Source organism: Aythya fuligula, chromosome 20 (assembly GCF_009819795.1).
Source record: "Aythya fuligula isolate bAytFul2 chromosome 20, bAytFul2.pri, whole genome shotgun sequence".
Classification (NCBI taxonomy): domain Eukaryota; kingdom Metazoa; phylum Chordata; class Aves; order Anseriformes; family Anatidae; genus Aythya; species Aythya fuligula.
In genome coordinates this window covers 11727834-11748879 of record NC_045578.1, presented here as the reverse complement: position 1 = coordinate 11748879, position 21046 = coordinate 11727834, and the positions used below count along the sequence as shown (strand labels likewise).

The window sequence follows — 21046 nt, the reverse complement described above, 5'->3', positions numbered from 1 at the left end:
GAAAATACTACCTCTATATATATGAGACAAAAACAACGTAGTGCTCCACTGCGGTCATTAACTTTCCTGTCTGGTTCTTGTTTAAACACGAGGTTTGGTCTGCAAGGAGGTAAAGGAAAGTGATTCTTTGGTGTAGTAACAACAAACGTATTTCAAGACCTAATTCTGCCACAGATTTCTTACCTTCAGCAAGTGTCTAGCTCCTCTGTGCCTACATTTCACAGACATCTCACTGCCTTAGCTCACAGGGTTAAAACTAGCTAAACTCTTAAATACAGTAGCAATGTCATCCACAAGCATTAAAAATGGAATTTCAGTCAGGGAGTTGATACCAACTCCAGAATTAGGCAGCATTAATTCTTAACTGAAAAATGCATCTTGTGCAATTTAATAGTTTATTAAAAGAGATGAAATTTTAACACCTAGAAAATTACCTTGTCTTGTACACACTTGTTGCTGTACAGTGAAGTCACTTATTTACGTTTGGATTTTTCCAGGCTGAGCATTTGCATTAATTCCTCTTAAGACCATCCCTGTTTTACATAATGCCCTATAGCAAAAACCTGGTACTGCTCTGGAAATAGATTTTGCCAGTTTTCAAGACCCTCACTAGGTTTAAGGTATGTTGGACCAAAGAGTGTAAACAGTTCAGAGGCAATGTCTCTTTCGCTAAAAGACTTTCCCTGTCTTTTAAATTATTTTATTGTGTAATCAGATTCTAACAATGCTCTTTCTTTATGCTTTGCTGTGCAAAGAAAGAGATGGGCTTTCCAGTTTATGCCTCAACTCTAATCATAGAAGACTAATAACAGAAGAATGAGACAGTCCACAAAAATGCTCAAGCACGTGCTTAACTCTGTACATCCATTTAAATGTCTATGAGACCTAAAATGCCTACTCAAAACTATTAAGGATGTACATGCTTAATAGTCATGCTTAGTCAGCTACATAAGGTTTTATTCAAACCAAGAAGTAAACAGAAGCCATTGTAGTCAACAACTAGACAAACAACTTACAGTGACCCATGCCTGTTAAGATTGACTTTTGCCCCTTCGCCTGCTACAATGTAAGCTTTTTTCTTAAAATAAATAAATAAATAAATTGCAATTGTTACCCAGTTTGGCTAACTCTGTAATTTAGAAGGTTCAGTCTGAGATGTGAATCAATGTATGCTCATCAAATCAATCTATTAAAAAGCCTAACTTTTGATCTACTCAGTGACATGTTTCCCTGAAAAGGGAAGAGATGGCTCACAAGCCATCTAGTTGGAACTACAATGGAACTTAGTTTTAAACCTTACCTGTCCTTAGCAGCAAAGGTGTCACAGGACATCACTCATACGTTATAGATTCACACAGGCTGCATAAGCAGTGTCTTTCTGATTTACAATAGATACAGGAAACTGAAAGTGATGGGAGCAGATGGAAGCAGACCAGATTAAACAATCTAAAACATTTACTGGTTGGAGTGAATTTTCCCTGAAAGATCCCTTTTCTTTAACCCCCCTCTTTGCAAGACAGGGAGGAGAACTGCCTGTGCGTGTTCAGATGAAAGGTCCCAGTGGGATTAGTCTGAACCCAGATACTCAGCACATAGACACATTGTAATTCAAAACCTGTGCCAAGGCAAACAGAGGGGTTGCTCTACCTTGGCATGCACTATGCTTGCACATTCACAGAATTCAGGATACATTCAAACCAAACATGAAATCTTGTGCTGCTGCTTAATCTGGCTCACACCCGATGAATATTTCAGTAATTGAAAACACACCTCCTCACCCACAGTTTGCTAAGTGGGATGTTTACCACAAATTTATGTTCCACAACTGCTTCCTTCAGTTCTGACTGTGAAAGCTGCTGGCATGAAGCAAAATTGTGAGAGCCGATAATCATCTCTCCTTCTGTCAGCACCAAATGGATGCATTACAAGTGGTTCAAGGCAAGAACATACCTTGGCAGTACTAATTGTATTTCAGTGCTGGGAATGATTCAACTGAACACTCAAAAATCTACCTTGGCTATTTTCAGTTTGGCTGAGCATTGATGGCTGCAACAAGAAGGAATCAAAAAAAAACAAAGCAAAAGAAGGGAGGAGCTCTCTTCATTTGGGTTGTCACCAGCCCTTCCACTCTACCAGCTCTTCTTCCAGTTAGTTGAGCCCTGCAGGCACTGCCTTATGTGGATATCTAAGAGACACTTCTGATCCCCGTGTTAATAAATGGCTCATTTGCAGAGGGATCCTTCAAACACCTCTTGATGTTGCAACTCCTCTTCCACTATTAGTTTTCTTTCCTTGCAGGGCAGCAACTGGGACACACATACTGCTTTCCCAGTTGTTCTGGTGTATTCCCCCTTGATGTGAACAATCAGGCATACCTTCTAGCAGTCTGGTCTACACATTGCCCCCTTTTATTCCTGCATGCTGTCTTAGCTTTGAGTCCAGCTGGTATTTCAGAACTTTAACCTATACTCTAACCCCTCCTTTCCAACCCTGTCATCTGGGCAGTAATCATCACTGTTCCCATTTCTTAAGGCCCAAAACGCGTTTGTAGAAAACTCACATCCTCTCCTCTTCTGCAGCATTATCTGCTCTACAAGTTCAAATGTAACTTTAGGTGCTATACTGCAAGAAAGGCTATAAAAGTGACTGTCACTTAGGGGAAACCCTGGACAAAATCAACAGAAGTTTCCCTCTGTTTAGAAAAGAAGAAATCAGCCAAGTCTGAGTCTCCTCTGCCATCAGTATAGAGTTCAGTAGTTACTGTTGATTTACACTTGTAGAAGAGTTGAATCAGGCCTAAGAGCATGTTTTTTCCTCCTTTCTCTGTCGTGCTGACAAGATTAGCACACTTCTGTCTAAAATACTTATCTCAGGGAAAATACAACTAAGGCAAAAAGTGTTACCTGAAAAGGTCCTGTCATCTATTGATTGAATTCTAGGACTGAAAAAGTAACTGAGGAAGAACAGGCACTGAAGTGGATGTATGCAGTGAAAAAATCTGTTTGTTATTTGAAGTTCACTTCACTTGGACCACAGGGATAAATAACAACAGAGAAAAGGAGCTGCTACATGTCATTTTTGAAATCTCACAGCATTGTCAAAAAGAGTGCATATCTGAAATTGTTACTGCCATACATATAACAATTGTTAAAATTAATAGTAATAATAGTTTTTCACCACACCAGTATCTTTTGCACAAGCATGCACACAGGAATTTCAAAACATATAATTATTAATGTATGTTATAAGCATCCCCAGCTGGCCTACTTGAAAAAGCACACTCAGAGTAGAGGTAAGTGATTTGCTCAAAACCTACAGGATAGCCCAGAAAAGATCACAGTGTCTTAAAACTGATTTATTTTTTAAGAAGTGCTGTGGTTTAACCTGTCAGACAGCTAAGTACCACAAAGCTGTTCGCTCACCCTCCCCCCAGGTGGGATGGTGGAGAGAATCAGAAAAAAGGTAAAACTCATGGGTTGAGAGGACAGTTTAATAGGACAGAAAACGAAGGAAAACCAAAACAAAATGAACAAACAAAAAAACAACACCCCCCCTCCCGCCCCCAAAAAATTATGATGATGATAAAGAATACACAAAACAGGTGATGCACAATGCAACTGTTTACCACCCACAAACCAATTCCCATTTCCAAGAAATGGCCACCACCCCAGCCAACCCCCCCAGTTTTCCTGTTCAGCATGAGGCCACATGGTGTGGGACATCCCTTTGGCCAGCTGGGGTCAGCTGTCCTGACTGTGTCCCCTCACCACTCCTTGTGTACCCACAGCCTCCTTGCTGGCAGGGCAACAAGAGAAGCTGAGAAGTCCTTGGCTGTGCGAGCACTGCTCAGCAACAACTGAAACATCAGTGTGTTATTAGCATTGTTCTCATCCTAAATCCAAAGCACAGCACCATACCAGCAAGTATGAAGAAAATATACTCTACCCCAGCCAAAAACAGGACAGATCCCCCTTACTATGCATGCAACCAAATCCTAGTTGCATTTTGAACTGAAGCCTTCATTAGCCAAAGGCACTGTTTCTTAGAGATGCATCCTCTGTAGCTCATTCAAGACTGCTTTATACTGCATTCTTATAGGTTAATGGCAATAAATTAATACCCCACTGCAAAACACTACAGGGTTTCAAAGAGTAGTAGCTGCTATTGGGAATAAACAGATATTACTTTTTTTTTCTCTTGTTAAAGGGTAAAAATCATATTCATATGTAAATTCTCTCACCAAGACAATGTGTTAAATCACTAACATTCTAGGTAGTTCTTTCTATTCTCAGTCTCCAGTGCAAAGCATAATTTTGTTAAATTAGTCTAAGTTTCTCAGCAAGGCTTCCCAATCTCCACTTAACTCCTAAACCAATGTTACCAATATGCCATTTTTGTTTATAAATCTAAAAACATTAAAACTATCAGAAGGGTCTTCTATAACATCCTGTCTCTGCAATGCTCAAATATTGAACAGACAAATCAGATACAGAAGTGTCAGCTGGTATATTTGTTGGCAGTTCTAGCTATGCTTCACATTTTAGAAGAAGATAAATGCTGACTACTCATTTTTTAATCAGATTTTAAAGGATGGACGAAGGAAAAGTTAACAATAATCATAGTTTTCTTCTTCTGCCCAGTTGTTCTGGATTTTATTTTTCTTCTGGATGCATGTGGATGATAGTCTGTAGTCCACCATGAATTTTTTGTTGTTGTTGTTGTTTGCTTTTTTGTTTGTTTGTTTTTAAACTAACACATCCATGTAGCAGAGTATGAAAGATCATACTAAGTCATTCAGTGAGCAAAAGTTTAAAAAGGATTCATGGCATTTCATATGAAAAGCACAGGTCATAGAAAACCTTTCAAAACCAAACTGCAAAGCCAAACATTTGAAAATGAAATAAGCTTACTTGGAAACAAGAGAGAAGGCTGCTGAACAGATTGCAGGGCAGGGAACAAGTCTGATTAAGATGTGTCCCAAAGCAGAAGGGAAATGGGCTTGGGTGACTTTTTCAAACACAGAACTGAAGGTGTTGATGTCTGCCAGCTTGCTGCTTTGGTCCTCTCCTCCAGTGTCTAAGATGTTTCCACCATGTAGGATCAGAATTAGCACATGAGTTTTGCATTTCTGGTGTTTAACTCCTTCCTGTGAGAAAAAAGGAAATAAGAAAGGAGGAAGCCTTTTTAGGGACAGTGTTGGTATATTTGGTGTTAATCACATAATCACAGAATAGTTTGGCTTGGAAAGGACTTTAAAGATCATCTAATTCCAACCCCCCTGCCATGGGCGGGAACACCTTCCACTAGCCCAGGATGCTCAAAGACCCATCCAACCTGGCATTGAACACCTCCAGGGATGGGGCATCCACAGCTTCCCTGGACAGCCTGTTCCAGTGCCTCACCACCCTCTGAGTAACAAACTTCTTCCTTATGTCTAAATGTTAATGTTCACAAGCAATTAGAATTGATTCCTTTTCCCACCCCACTGTGACCTTTGTGTTATCTGCTGGGTAGGGCGGATGGGATGGGACACAACACATTTAAGTATGTCTGAACCAGGTAGAGCACACTATGCTCTGCCAGAAAACTCTTACAGGTCAGGTGTAGACCAACAAAGACTATAGCTTTGTGCACATCAAAAGCTATTGGAAATATGTCCAGACTGGAGATGTCCAACATTCACAGGCAGCCTAAGAAAATGTCTTGATATTGTGAAATGGGCTGCTGCATTTACTGGAAACATTTTAACTCTAATCATCACAGGTTCTTTAAAGGAAAACAAATGAACACATTTGCCAATGTTTTCATTTATGCCCATGAAAGCATCTAGCAGAAGCAACTGGTAAGAGTTTTGAAACTGGAAGCCTTCTGAGAATGGTAACTTATTAAAATGAAGAAAAAAAAAAGGGGGTGGGGAGGTTAACGTACAAGACATTTACTGAGAGAGTAAAAAATGAACTGTTGCTAATGGTGAGTATGTGAATTGTCATGCAATACACAGACAATAATCTACCATGGAAGGTGAGGTCATGTGCTACGTAGAAAAATATGTTATCTATCTACTTGAAACTGGAAAAGCATTTTGCATGTTTCAGAGTTACACATTTTTTTCTTCTTTAAATTTTGACAGTCGTATTCATTCAAAGAAAGACCTACTAATACATGAAAAGATTAGGAAATTCTCTGTTTTTAAGTCTTGACAACTATTTTCCTTCTTGTACTTGCTTGAGGATTGTTAACTGCTACCTTGGGTGATCTACCGAGAAAGAAGTTCAAATAAAATAATCAAATATTATATTGTGAAATAAGCTCCATTTATTTTCAGTAACATCTTTTTAATTAATTTATGTAAGTTTAGTTTCTACTATGACCCCAGTCTTACGAAGTGATCATGATCTATTAGGTAGGTTTGTACCCTCATGTGCTATATTCTGATGATGTCTCTTCTCTTTTTCTTTATCAGTCTATCTAAACTGCAAGCTGTTTAAGGAAAGACTGGCTTGAGTTATGTGCTTACATAGCACCTTTTAAAAATGGGCTTTTGAACATAGACCAGCTCAGATAGTTATACTCTCAGGTCTCAGGACTGCATTTCCCATCACAGTATTTTGTTTTTTGCGAAGAAACTGGCCAATATTAGCATACCTCGTGCAAGAGAGGAAAAACTTTGCAGGATGAGGTCATATCTTTTATTAAATTAACTATGGCAACTTGCAAACAGGCAATGTTCTAGGCATCTCCTTCTTCAGCTCTGCTACCAAAACCACAATCTTGAATAGTAAATATAAAATGAGAAGAACTGCTCAGAGTTTAACAAAAACCACACACAAAATTAATCAAACAAACAAAGCATTAACCAGAAAAACTGACAAGTAAATAAATGCACACAGATACATTTCAGCCTGCAGTTTAGCAGTAGAAGTGCAGGGGTGGAAAAGATGTTGGCATGAATGAGTAAAAAATACATAATTCAGCACCTGTAGAATGGTGACAGACAAATGGTTGAAAACGAGAGAATTCTAAATTGTTCCACAAAGCCATTGTATCTGTTCAGCCCATGATTTTTAGTCTCCAGTAGAATTACTCATTTTAAGTCCCATGTTCATCCTCTGAAGGCATTTTGCTGATCTGCATGTATCTTTCAGTATTGGATATGCTGGTAAGTAAAAAGAGAGTTTTTGAGGTTCCACTTTTTCTTGCTCTAATTTACAATTTCCCTCTCCATATGTTCCCCATCCATTTATTCAGAAGAGGAGTTTAATTCCCTTTAAAAGCTCAAAGTAGCTCTTTCCACAGCCAATGCCAGCTTGTAAACAAGTAGCACTGTTGACAGGTTGGTGTAACTGAAGGCTTCAAAACAGAGGTAAAAATTCAAGCAAGTCAATATTGCTCAAGTAACTGTTAAAAACGTCTATCAGCACAGTTGTATTTAACAGGTAGCTTTCACAGAAGGAGTCAAAAGGAACAAAAAAAATTTGCCTGTAATCAGCAGTTCAGTCATGACTAAGACAAGGAGCTAAAGGGCTGAACTGAAAGAACATCTGATGTCAAAGACTGTCAGCATTTTCTGGGGACATTTGGCCTCGGATTCTTGAAATACGGAAATGTAGACATTTCTGTTTCTTGTCCTGTGTTGGGGCAGAGGACCTTAATCAGTCAACTGGAAGGAGCATAACTTGTTTAGATTCTTTGCTTCTTCTAAAGTAATTTTGTTACTGTCAATTTTCTGACTGCTACCAAATCTGCTTCTCAAAGCCTGTATTTGACCTGAAGCACTACGTAGACATCTTTTGAGAGAAATGGGTCATATTTCCACCTAAGTGAAATTATGTAATATGTAAAAATCTCATTTTGATTTTCAGTTATTGCATGCACACTTACTGAAAAATAAAAAAGAAAGACTAAGCCATCAAAGAGGCTTACAATTCCATAATACAATAAGAGAGTATTTCCACATATCTGGTCCTTGAAAATCAGCACAATCGGTTTTGGGGAACAATCTCACCTCATTGTCCTCATGTATTTCAATACTGCCTTGTGCAGGTAACCTTTGTTTTCTTAAAGAGGCTCTATATAATTCACCTGAAAAGAAAAAAGACAATTGATAGCATAAATACTTGGATTCCTCACCTTTTTCAGACATAGAATCATAGAAACATTAAGATTGGAAAAGACCTCCAAGATCATTTAGTCCAGCCATCCCCCTTCCACCAGTATTACTCACTAAACCATGTCCCTAAACACCACATCCAACCCTTCCTTAAACTCCTCCACAGACAGTGACTCCACCACCTCCCTGGGTGACCCGTTCTAATGCCTCATCACTCTTTCTGAGCAGAAATGTCTCCTCATTTCCAACCTGAACCTCCCCTGGCACAACTTGAGGCCATTCCCTCTAGTCCTATCTGTAGCTACCTGTGAGAAGAGGCTGACCCCCATCTCCCCACACCTTCTTTTCAGGTAGTTGTAGAGAGCAATGAGGTCTCCTCTGAGCCTTCGCTTCTCCAGACTAAACAACCCCAGTGCCCTCAGCCACCCCTCAAAAGACTTGTGTTCCAGAACCTTCACCAGCTTCATAGCCCTTCTCTGGACATGCTCCAGGGCTTCAATTTCTTTCCTGTAGCGAGGGGCCCAAAACTGGATACAGTACTCAAGGTGCGACCTCACCAGAGCAGAGTAAAGAATACAAGTGGACAATCGCCACCCTGGTCCAGCTAGCTACACTATTCCTGATACAAGCCAGGAAGCCATTGGCCTTCTTGGCCACCTGGGCACACTGCTGGCTCATGTTCAGGTGAGTGTCGAGCAACACCCCCAGATCCTTTTCCTCTGCACAGCTTCCAGCCACTCTGCCCCAAGCCTTTAGCATTGCCCGGGGTTGCTGTGACCACATTGCAGGACCTGGCACTTAGACATGTTGAACCTCATTCCATCGGCCTCTGCTCATCGATCCAACCTGCCCAGTCCGCAGAGCCTTCCTACCCTCAAGCAGACTGACACTTTCCCCCCAACTTGTTGTCACCTGCAACCTTACTGAGGGTGCACTCAATTCCCTCATCTAAATCATCAGTAAAGATATTGAAAAGGGTGTGCCCCAATACCAACACATGGAGAACACCACTTGAGACTGGTCGCCAGCTGGATTTCATTCTATTCACCACCCCTCTCTTGGCCTGGTCTTCCAGTCAGTTTTTAACCCAGCAAAGGGCGTACCTGTCTAAGCCATGGGCTGCCAGTTTCTCCAGGAGAATACTGTGGGAGACCACGTCCAAGGCTTTGCTGAAGTCTAGGTACACTACACCCTCATCCACCAGGTGGGTTACCTGGTCATAAAAGGAGATGATGCTGGTCAGGCAAGACTTGCCTTTCATGAACCTATGCTGGCTGGGCCTGATCCCCAGGTTGTCTTGCACATGCTGTATGACTGCCCTCAAGATTATTTGTTCCATAACCTTCCGTGGCACTGAGGTCAGACTGACAGGCCTGCAGTTCCCTTTATCTTCCTTACGACCTTTCTTATAGATGGATGTCACATTATCAAGTCTCCAATCATCTGGGACCTCTCTGGTTGACCATGACAGCTGACAGATGATGGAAAGCAGCTCGGCAATCACATCTGCCAGCTCCCTCAGCACCCTCGGGGTAGACAAGGGTATATAGAGTTATATAGTTTCAAAACAGAAAGATCTGTTCACAGGAAATCCCATGGATAAACTGAACAATAAACAGGGTTTTTTGCAGTCCTACATATTAAATAGTCCTCCATTCTTACAGCAACATTTATAACAAGACTCGGGTCCCTATGCAGAGATGTACAGTACCAGCACAGATGTTGTTCGTCATCTGTTCCTTTAGTAACTGCAGTTCTACAGTAACTGCAGTGCTACATTACCAAGATGCACAACAGAAGTAACAGAAATTTAGAGCAAGAGATTTTCACAAAAAAATAAAACAAAAAACCTTGTAACCTGAACAAACAGGAAGAAATACCACAGATAAACACAGTGCTTTCCTAATACCTTTTATCACAACAGGATCATATGTTCATCATCTGTTATAAAGACAAGGAAAGTCCACTTTGACTTTGGAGAAGAATTTAGAGTGTTTTTGGCTTCAATGAGAGCAGATTCAGTACCTTCAATACAGTCAATTATATACTCAGACCACTCTAGACAAACACCGTATGTTTTACAATACCTCATCAGAGGCACTAGGTGCACACTCTTGGTCCTCAAACAGCAGGTCTGCAATATCTGTTAGCTCAACTGTATTAACATACTTAACAAACTACTATATACTAATATTAATTACTAATAAATTACTATATACTGTTAATTACGGTATTAACATTAACAAATGTGATTAAAAAACCTCAACACGTTTAACTAAACAGACCCAAAGATACAGTTGTGAATAAGTATATTATAAGAATTCAGAATAAATAATAGATAAATAAATCTGAATAAACAGGCAGACCAGCTGGATAGGCTACTCCACTGGCTATTCTCATGTCCAAACATGAAAATAAGAAAGTGAACAGCAGTAGTCGGCATGGATTTACAAAGGGGAAATCAAGCCCAACCAACCTGATAGCCTTCTCTGATGAGACTATTGGCTTGGTGGATGAAGGGAGAGCAGTGGATATTGTTTACCTCAACTTTATCAGGGCTTTCAACATTGTCTCTCATAACATCCTTGCAAACAAAGTGAGGAAATACAGGCCAGATAAGTGGACAGTGAGATGAACTGACAGCTGGCTGGACTGCCAGGCTTAAGGCATTGTGATCAGCAGCGTAAGTCCAGCTGAAGGCCAGTGTCCATTGGTGCATCCTGGGGGTTGCTACTAGATCCACTCCTGTGTAGCATATTTATTAATTTCCTAGACAATGGACAGATTACACACTCAACAAGCCTGCAGACAACACAAAAGTAGGCAGAGTAGCTAAGACATTACATGGTTGTGCTGCCATTCAGAGGGATCTCACCAGGCTGAAGAAACAGGTCAACAGGAATATGATGAAGCGTAACCAAATGAAATGCAAAGTCCTGCACTTGGGGAACAATAACCCAGACTGACAGTGTGGACAACACCTTTGCAGAAAAGGACCTGAGGATCCTGGTGGACAACAAGTTGACTGGGACCCAGCAATGTGACGCTCACAGTGTACCAGTGCCTAGCAGTGACTTTTTATGTAAGACAAGAAACTGATAACCTATACAAATAAAACTGATAGACAGGCTTCTAACACCCAATCTAATTGAGTTTATTGTTTATTCTACTGTCAAACTATTAACCATCCAATATTGGCTCAAGAACAACAAACTAGTTTGTTTCGAAATACAGAATATATCTGTTAAATGTGCTTCCACTCATTAGTTTTCCTACTCATTGCATGATGCTTGTTTCTTTACCTTATGGGCCATTGTTCTCCAAAATATTCATGTATAAGATACAGAATATCAAAAGCTACAAATAACAATGTTTATTGCAATGTGCCCAAATGGCAAATTTGTGATGATTTACTGCTGAGTCCAGCATCTCAGCATCTGCCTCAACATAACCACTGTCACGTAATGAAACAAGAGAAACTGCCATAAAGTTCTTTATGAGAACTATGGCACATTAAATCTACAGTAATCTTTTGTTTAAAAGAAAACAATTATGAACTAGAAGTGCCAGGTTGTCTTTACGTAATAGCCTTCATTCCTATACCTCAGTGGAATTTACGAAGTAAATTTACACAGACTTTGGCATTACAATTAAGAACTAATTCTGTAACAGATTTTGCCATTATCATTCCTTGTAGCCATGAGAAAATCATTCGAACAGTGACTAAGTTTCTCTATATTTAAAAGTAAGGTGATTATTCTGGCCTCTTTGGCAGGCAAGGATTTAAAGGATTTGTCATTTAGTATTTGTGTGAAACAAACAAAAATAAATAGCGCATACACACACACAACACCACTAACAAACAGCAACGACATAAACCCACAAACCTGGAAATTCCAAGCAAACATAATTGCTTTCTGGAAGTCTCTACACTTTAAATCTGCTTCAATTTAAAAGTGGTGTTTCCAAAAGCCTGTCCAGAAGACCCATTTTACTCTGAGGTTCTTCATTGGAAAAATGTGACAGTTTTCTAGCACCTAAGCTCAAAGCAGAACCAGTACCACACAAACATTAGTTTTAAAATGACATCAGGCATGAAAAATAGTTGTTCGGGGCCATGAGGCACCACCTTATAGGGAGCCATAATATTTATCTTCAACAGAGTACTGAAAAAGGAAACCCATGATTCATCATGTGCTCACAAACACTTTCTGTTATCTTTACAGTGCAACACATTAGACAAGATATTTCCTGGGATTACTTGTGCCCTGTTCCTTTGAAAATTGTGTTCTAATAATAGGTCTTTAGGAAGCAGAGAGGGTGGGTTGCTTTTTCCTTTATGCATCAAATGCCAGACTGAAGGATAATTCCTTGCTCCACACTCATAAAAATCTTACAGATACCTGGAAAATAGATTCCAGGCACTGTTTTAATCGCAGTTCCTATTCTCTAGGTAAAGTAGACTGCTATCAGAATATTGGCCTTCTTTACAAACTGTTTTCTCACTTTGATTGGGGATTTTAAAAAAAAGAAGCATGATAAGCATGATATCAACTTGCAGTATTAAGAGATTGCAAAAACTACGACGCACAGATCAGTCTATGGAAGCATAAAAGATTTTTATTTCAGACACAGCAGTCTGCACAGTCTTACAGTCTGCAGCTGTCTTACTGTGTTTGGAACATTACTACACTGCCAAAAGCTCAGACTGCAGTAATGTAAGAACGTCTACTGTCTTCTTCTGAAAATCTGAAAATCTGCACCCAGAAGTACAGTTTTAACATGGACGGGACGGGACGGGACGGGACGGGACGGGAAGGGAAGGGAAGGGAAGGGAAGGGAAGGGAAAAGGGCTTGTTGTGTTTTGTTTTGTTTGTTTTCTAGTTGATTTGCAGTACAAGTCAGGAATTTCAATGGCTAGAACTTTGGCATTGTGCTGCCCAAAAGAACAAACTTGTCTGAATTCAAAGTAGTCCCATGGCATAATAGATGGGGGCTGTGTGTCTATGTGCATGTGTGTGTGTCATGTAAAGAGATCAACACATGCCTTTATTTCAAATTTCAGTTTTGCTGATCATACACTTTGGAAGATAACCACAATTGGGGCCTGCATAGGTTCAGCTATATAGTTGAGGTTAAACACCAGACACTGAAGTAATTGGGGTCCTTCTCCATAATGATGAACATGTAATGAATAAGACTACTGAACAGATCTGTGCAAGACAGAAACATACATCATGACCTACAACAGAAAAAGACAGAAATTTCATGTGTCACAAAAATGAAACTGATTAGAAATACATGTAGATTTATGTTTTATTATTTACTGGAAGGGCTTTAATGAAGTAAAATAATGAGGCCTGGCTGGATGGAACCTCTCTGATGACATTACCAACATTTTATAGATTTTTCCAGTTGTCTTGATTCATACTGTCATTATACCAATTTATACTAATTGTAACATTATGTAAACTACAGTGGGAAAGAAAAAGGCAGTCAAATCCCACACAGAGTCAAAAACCAGTGAGTTGTAACAGATTACATTGCAATAGCTAGTGATGGAGTCAGGAAAGCTCAGGATGAGACCAGATTAGAAACCTTTCTTTTTCCTTTTTTTTTTTTAATTTAACTTTCAAACACGTCAGCTAGACAGAACCCTAGGCTTCTCAAATCTGGCATGAGAAGACACAGGAACAGGCACCTCTCCTGTAGGCACCCAAGGTAACTGATCAACAGTAGGCAGGTGATAGCAGTGGCTAATTCCCACTGATGTCCTTATGTCTGAGTTTTCTACAGTAACCAGGTCCTCAAACACACTAAGAGCTTTCAAAAACCCACCCTTTGTTTTGATGACTTCCTGGGAGCAAAACATTTGAAAACCCAAATCTATAAACAGATGCAGAGCCATCCTACATAGCTCTGGTTCATATTACTGAGCAGAATAAATTCTTCATGCCACTGAGTGAACTTGACCTAATATCACTGCATTGGCTTCCTGCAGGCTTCAGGAAAGAATGAAACTCTTAGTCTTTCCATTCTGCTAAGACGTAATGACCTCCCTCTTAAAGGTCATATATCTTGCCTGTGCAGATGAGAGCATCTTTTTGGGAGCCTGGGAGTCTGAAATTGTGGAATTAACTCACCTATCACAGAACTTAACACCTCCCACTCCCACTGCAAAACATTCTGTCTGTCAGAGAACAGAGTTGAAGGTATAGCAGCAAAGGCAATTAAAAAAATAGAGAGAAATAAAAATCTCCAAAACCACAAAAATTACCTTGCACGTAGAACTCCACAGATGACAGAAGAAAAAGAATGCACTGCATATGATGAATTTAAGCTACAACAATTTACCATACTCCTAAAGGTAGTCAAATACATAAACTGCTTTAGGACAGACTAATTGCCTATGTGATATGAGGCAAGAATAAGTATGTCTAAACTGAGGGGAGCAAGAAACATTACATTCCAGTAGCTTTTGTACCTTGGGAAACCAAGCAGAATCTTAAAGGCATTTCAATACACTCACGAAGGTTTAGTGACACAAAGCAACATTTGCTCCTCCTCAGAGCAAAAGAACTCAAGCCACAGGAATCAGGATTGCCACTAACCCTGATCAATTCATCTACACTCAGAGAAACCCCATTTTGTACTAGACATGAGGTTGATACTTTGCTAAGGAGACTTAATTGATGTTTAGGAGACACAAAAGTGCTTTTAATGATGCTATTTTGCTTGAAGCTGATTATGAGTTTCAAAGGTCAGAATAAATGCCAGGAGAGATTATAAAGCAGAAGACTGCAGAGACAAAGGTAAGTCAGCAACTACCATATGGTTTGGCTATTTATCACACAGAGCTACTGCTTATCCTGTGACCCTACCACTTATGTGATGACGATAAGGTGTCTATCAGACATGCAAGGATTTCTCTTTCACGTGTACCCACTCATTCTCAGATTTGCGTTACTAAACATCAACCTTAGAATAAAATTCTCAGTTAAACAACACAGGAAGCCATTCACATACTATAAACATCATCAGACTTACCTACCTCTCAGAAAACGACCACAATGAAATTATCCATGAAAATGTAAGGAAACACTGTTGACAAGGCAGAGATTGTTGACAATCTTTCTGTGATATGAAAAGGCCTATCAGACTTTATTTCTGTGCTTCACAGTTTTCGAGCTAAAGCAGGTCTCTCACCTTTGCAAACAGCACAGTGTTTGGATGCAGTGCTGCAAGGCAGAACATAAAAAGATACTGGTGGCTGTAACGAACAAATTACATAGAGTGGTACTGATCCTGATCGCAAGCCTAAGAAAATGAAATGAAGGGTGGCATGTTTTATATTGGAACATAAATGATTGCATTCTTTTCTGTCACTCAGTTTGGAGTAGTCAGAGCTACTGAGGTGACAGCAATGTGCACAACCGAGTGATAGTTTGAAATCTTTACTTCATGTGATTCTTCTCCTCTTCTACTAGATCTGCTGGTACAGGCTGTGCAAACATAGCATGGCTGTAAAGCCTGACACAAACAAAAAAAAGGTGAAGGCTTTATTCATCAGAACAATTCATCAGAACACAGTCACCCAGAAAGACGCTTGGTTCAAGTAACATAGACACACTTATTTTGCCAGGAAATTCTAACTCTACATGGCAGGAACATCTATACAGAAACAGGAACCAACACATCCGTGCACACTTATCAAACCAGAGTCTTGCATGCATGTGAATTCTCCAGTAGACCTGTCCTCAGTGCAGATGCACAGGTCTTCTATAATGAAACTGTATGACAACAGCTTACAACAGGTCTTGTGATCTCAGTGTAGTCACATTCATTTCATGCCTCCCTGTCCAGACAAAATAAAAAATAGTACACAAAATGGGACTGTAATAAAAATGGGCATTGAAATGAGGTTTAACTGCCTTCCACAATGGTACGGAAATATCTCCCACAGCACCTGCTAGCTTGCAATAGCCTTTAGTGCCCCCATTTAAATTCCTTAAAATAAAAAAATAAAGAGAATCCACTAGTTGTAAGCTGCTACCACAAACTGGGGTTATGCCAGAGGTCACTTGGGCTGCTTTCAACTATTAAGAATTGCTTCAAGCAAGGTCATCTTTTACTTGCTCCAACCCTCTTTCCCAGCCTCTACATACAAATCCCACAACAGCTCTTAAATTGCCAAAATAACAGCATCAAATGGGTTCTGATAAATCACATTACACTTCTCTTCATATAGTCGTCCCTCAAGAGGTTTAAGAAATATGAATCTAGACTGAAATGCAGACCTCCTGTATTTTAAAATACCCTTTTGAAGACATTTACTGTGATATGATGGCGAAAACTTAAGTGTCATCCCTGATTAACCACTTGAGGGCATTCTACTTCATCTGTGTAACTACAACCCTTTAAATCTATACTACTAAAGGGCTTTGAAATTAACGCTACACTTAAAGAGACAGTATCAGCAGGAGTTTAGTTTATGAGGAGACTCATCAAATTCAAAGAACTATTCACTTTGTCAAAAGAAAGCATGCTAGTGAAATAAAGGTAGTATGAACTCTATGCCCTAGCAATTAACTATGCTTTACAGAGGAGTACAAACGTTTTCACCACACAGTGATTTTCACAAAATCTGCTACAAATTGCCATCTCTCTGGCCAGGAATTAGAAGACCACCTGCAATTCCTCCAGTTGCTTGCTACCACCTGTTGCAAAGCTACCAAAAACAAAAATTAAAAAAAAAATAAATATGGGGGGCCGTGTTGAAACCAGAATAGAATCATAGAATCCAACTTACTTTCCCACAAAGGATTGGTAACACCAGTAGAAATAAACATATCTATTCACCATAGAAATTTGCTGCAGGTAAAATGAAGCTCTACAAAACTACCTTCACTACACAGCTGTGCTACAGTCATTACACATACATGTATCTTTGCAAATCCATGCTCCTGAGATGCCACAGAATCACGCTGAATGGCTGAGGCTGGCAGGGACCTCTGGGTCCATCTGGCCCCTACCCTGCTTCAGTAGGCCAACCAGAGCAGGGTGCCCAGGACAGTGTCCAAGTGGCTTTTGAGTTCTCCAAGGAGGGAGACTCCAGGCTACCTGTGCTAGGGCTCCCATCACCTGCATAGTAAGGAAGTGCTTCCTGATATTTACATGGAATCTCCTGTGTTCCAGTTTGTGTATGCTACATCTAGCCCCGGTGTCACTGGAAAGAGCCTGGCTTCATCTTCTTTGCACCCCCCATGCCGTATTTTGTATAACTCATTTTGTTCTCCCTTTTGATTACGTTGCTAATATGGTCAGCATCAGAGTATAGCACAGCTGAACAGAGTTGTGTGCCTAAGCACCAGCAAGGTATTAAGGGGATCTTTCTAGCAGGCTTTACGGTATGCATGTTCTAATCACCTGAATTTATTTAACAACTTAACAAGTTATCACTGGAACAAACAACATTCATGTTCCACTTTAGAACGTGACTTTACCCCTGCAAGAATATAGTGAAATTTATCTTCAAATAGAAAAAAAATATATATATGTGTCAAATATAACAACCATGGGAGTACAAAGGAAAGGAGATACTACACCTGCAGATGAGATGACCCTCTGAATGGGACTGACAGCCAGGGAACCTTTAGGCCCAATGAAAATGATGTAAGACCACCTGCTGATTTTAGCATACGGACCAAATCTTAATACAGGTCCAAAACCAAAAAGGGAATCTGTGGAAGGACAGCAAGGATATCAGAGTTTCTTTGCAGTAGGAGCTCACACTCAGCTAAAAATATCTTAGAAGTTACCTTAAGTTTTCTCCATTTTGCAAACATTTGCTGAGCTGTATTTTAGAATGCACAGCATCACAAAAATAAAATGACAGCAGTTGTTGAACATGGATAACCTACTCTAGTATAAACTGCTATCATGGATGATTTGCATGTCAAGGACAGCAGAAGTCCAATTCACTGTTTATCTTTAAAATCTGCTGCTAGAAGTAAATCTGTTTTCATATGAGCCATCTGATGTGTTTTGGAATGGTATTGCTATTCTAATTTCCATCCTTTCCTTCCACTGTTCATTCCATTAAGCCAAATTTTGTTTTCCATTCTTCACATTATCAGGCAGTGGCAGATGCTATTGCAATAAATTTAATAGCAGTATAAACACTACATTTAGTTATGTCCAAACACCCTTTAATTAATTACATGACACTCCAGAAAGAGTCAAGGAAGGAGAGATCACATGCTACTGGGGAGAAGGAGAGTAGTTTGTTTACACAGAACATTCACTGTGGAAAAAATTAGTCAATGCAGCCAAAGTGCCTGAGGATGGGGCAGAGAACACCAGGACAAAGTGAAAATCACCATAACTGAAAGCAAAGAACCATGAGGGTGCATACAGATTTTTCCATTATACTGAGTATTTTGACTACTGCATAAATGTTGGAGAACCTTGGAGATGAGTTATATGGAGGATGTGGCAAAGGAGACTGAAGCAGTGATCCAGTGAAAGATGAGACCAGATGCAGAGCTTGATGAAACATATTAGTGTGCACCTTGTCTTGCACAGCAACATTAATTTCCTGTAGGAATTTAATGGCTCCAACTCAACATAGCTCATAATTTCAGATTTTATGGGTTAGTATTCATACCACAACTGACTAGCATCTTAAAAAAAATAATAATAATAATAATCTAACCCATTTAATGCAAAGAAATGAACCTTTCTGTTAAGTAAGTGGAAAATGCTAACTCAGAGCCAAGTTGGCATATCTGCAATATTTGCTTGTGAATCTCTTGACCCAATCATTAATTTATTTTTAAACTAACGTTTGAAATGCAAAATTCAACAAAGCAGCTAAGACCCACACATAATTAGACTGAAAAAAGAGGTCTTAGGCTGCAGGGTGTGCTTGTGGTTTCTGTCAGTGTCTGACAGCATCAGTTTAATACTGTGGGAGGTGCACCCAGGCTGAAGAACTGCTCAGCCTGGTGACAGAGTTTTGGGAGGAGGTGGGTAGGCTGAGGAGCATCAGGGAGATGGAAAAACAGATGGACTGGTGGAATCATACCCTACCATCCCTGGGACAGACGTGTCAGCCAGTCATAACATATGACATGAAGAATTCCCTATCCTCTCTCCACCAGGCAGAAGGTGGTGTGACTGAAGAGCTAAGGGGGGGTGGAAGCAGCTTTCTGCTCAGTGCAGCATGTGAATCCCCTCCCTGCCTACCTTGCCTTCCCAGGTGCCCTTAAGACAACAGGTATGAGGCTTGGGAACTTGACGGACAGGACAGTATGGATGAAGATCCATCTAGGTTGAAGAGGTTGTCTAAGGCAAGTCAGCCCACCCCCAGTAACAAGATAACTTACATTATGAAAACAAAATGCAGATCAGTGACTCCCTTCTGAGGGGAACAGAGGGCCTGATATGCCAAGATCCCATTCATTGGGAAGTCTGCTGCCTCCCGGGGGCCCAGGTAAGAAACATTACTAGAAAACCTCCTAGGCTGGTATGGCTCTCTGATTATTTATCCATTACTGCTTTTTCATGTATGTAGCAATAAAGTTGGTCATCGAAGGTGATCAAAGAGACCTCAGGGTCTTGACAATTAGTTAAAGGATCAGGAGGCACAGCAATTGTTTTCCTCTATCCTTCCAGTATCAGTGAGAGAAATAGGCAGATCCAGCTGATCAATATGTAACTCTGACAGTTTTTTGACTACAGGATGGTCTACATGACATCAGGCCTGCTGTTGCCTGATGGGATGCACCTTTCTCAGAGGGGGAAATGAATTTTTGTGCCTAAGTTAGCAGAGCTGATTGAAAGAGCTTTAAACTAGGTTCGAAGAGGGGAATGGGATACGGGACAGCATGCCAAAGTTTGAGGCACTCTGTGTTAGTGAGATCCTTCAATCTGTTCCATGAGGCTACACATGCAGGCTACATTGGAGCACACTGAAATGTTTCTACTTCAATGCATGCAGCATGAGGAACAAGCAAGAGAAGTTAGAACCTTTAGGTTGGTTCCAGAGCTATGACATCATTGATACAAGCAAGATCTGGGGGGAAGCAACAGGTGGCTGGAGTGCTGTGATGGATGATTATAGGCTCTTCAGGAGGGACAGGCAGGGCAGGCAAGGCTGGGGGTTGTTGGTGTATATAATGGATGGGCTGGACTGTATGGAGCTTGCAGTTGGTGATGGCACAGTTGAGAGCTTCTTGGAAAGGATTAAGGGGCAAACACATAAAGTAGATGTTGTGGGAGTCTAATACAGTAGTCAGCCAGCATGATGACATCAATGAATTCTTCTCACTTCCATAAACAAAATGATAGTTTGGACTTCAGGCTCTATTGCATCAATCAGCTCCTTGCTGGAACACCCAGCTAAAAGCTAGTCGATGTCAAAGAGCATTAAATATTTGGGTCTGGATGGGGAGCAAATGGACTGCAGGGGAAGTGTAAAAGGTGGCAATGAAAACACTTTTCCACTTGTTTCTTGGATGTCTCAAAATTACTTTGGATGGATATAACTGTTGGCCTAGATGCATTACTTGGTCAGGCCCCAGACATGGCTAAACCCCTTAAGAAATAACTAAGAAATAAAGTAATTCTTATTGGAACCTGCAGCAAATGTGCATGTGCAAGCAGGCACTTTCACATATCTCCAGTAAATTATTTATGAACCAGAACAGCAATAAAACTTGACTGCTTTCTAGATGAGCTCTTTATTATCTGTTATTTGAAACATTGAAGGTCAACACATCTCTTGTCATACAACATGGACCTTTGAGAGATAAAAACAGATAGCTTTATTTTTCCTTTTCATACCAGCATTGAAATAAGTAATTTCATAGCTTTAATGCACTATAATTTTGAGAAGGCTCAGAACAAAAAAGGTCACCTATTGCCATTTTAATG

At 40.1% G+C, this 21046-nt stretch overlaps 1 protein-coding gene across 2 annotated transcripts in view; it reads right to left on the bottom strand.

The window, feature by feature from the left end:
- The window catches only part of PITPNM3 (PITPNM family member 3), a 77135-nt gene that overhangs the window by 35531 nt on the left and 20558 nt on the right, over window positions 1-21046 (bottom strand). For both annotated transcript variants that reach the window (XM_032201217.1, XM_032201218.1), the window contains exons 4-5: window positions 8006-8082; window positions 4911-5146 (exon numbers count right to left, since the gene is read on the bottom strand). In XM_032201217.1, the coding sequence (XP_032057108.1) occupies window positions 4911-5146; window positions 8006-8082 (313 nt within the window). The remainder of the gene's footprint in view (window positions 1-4910; window positions 5147-8005; window positions 8083-21046) is intronic.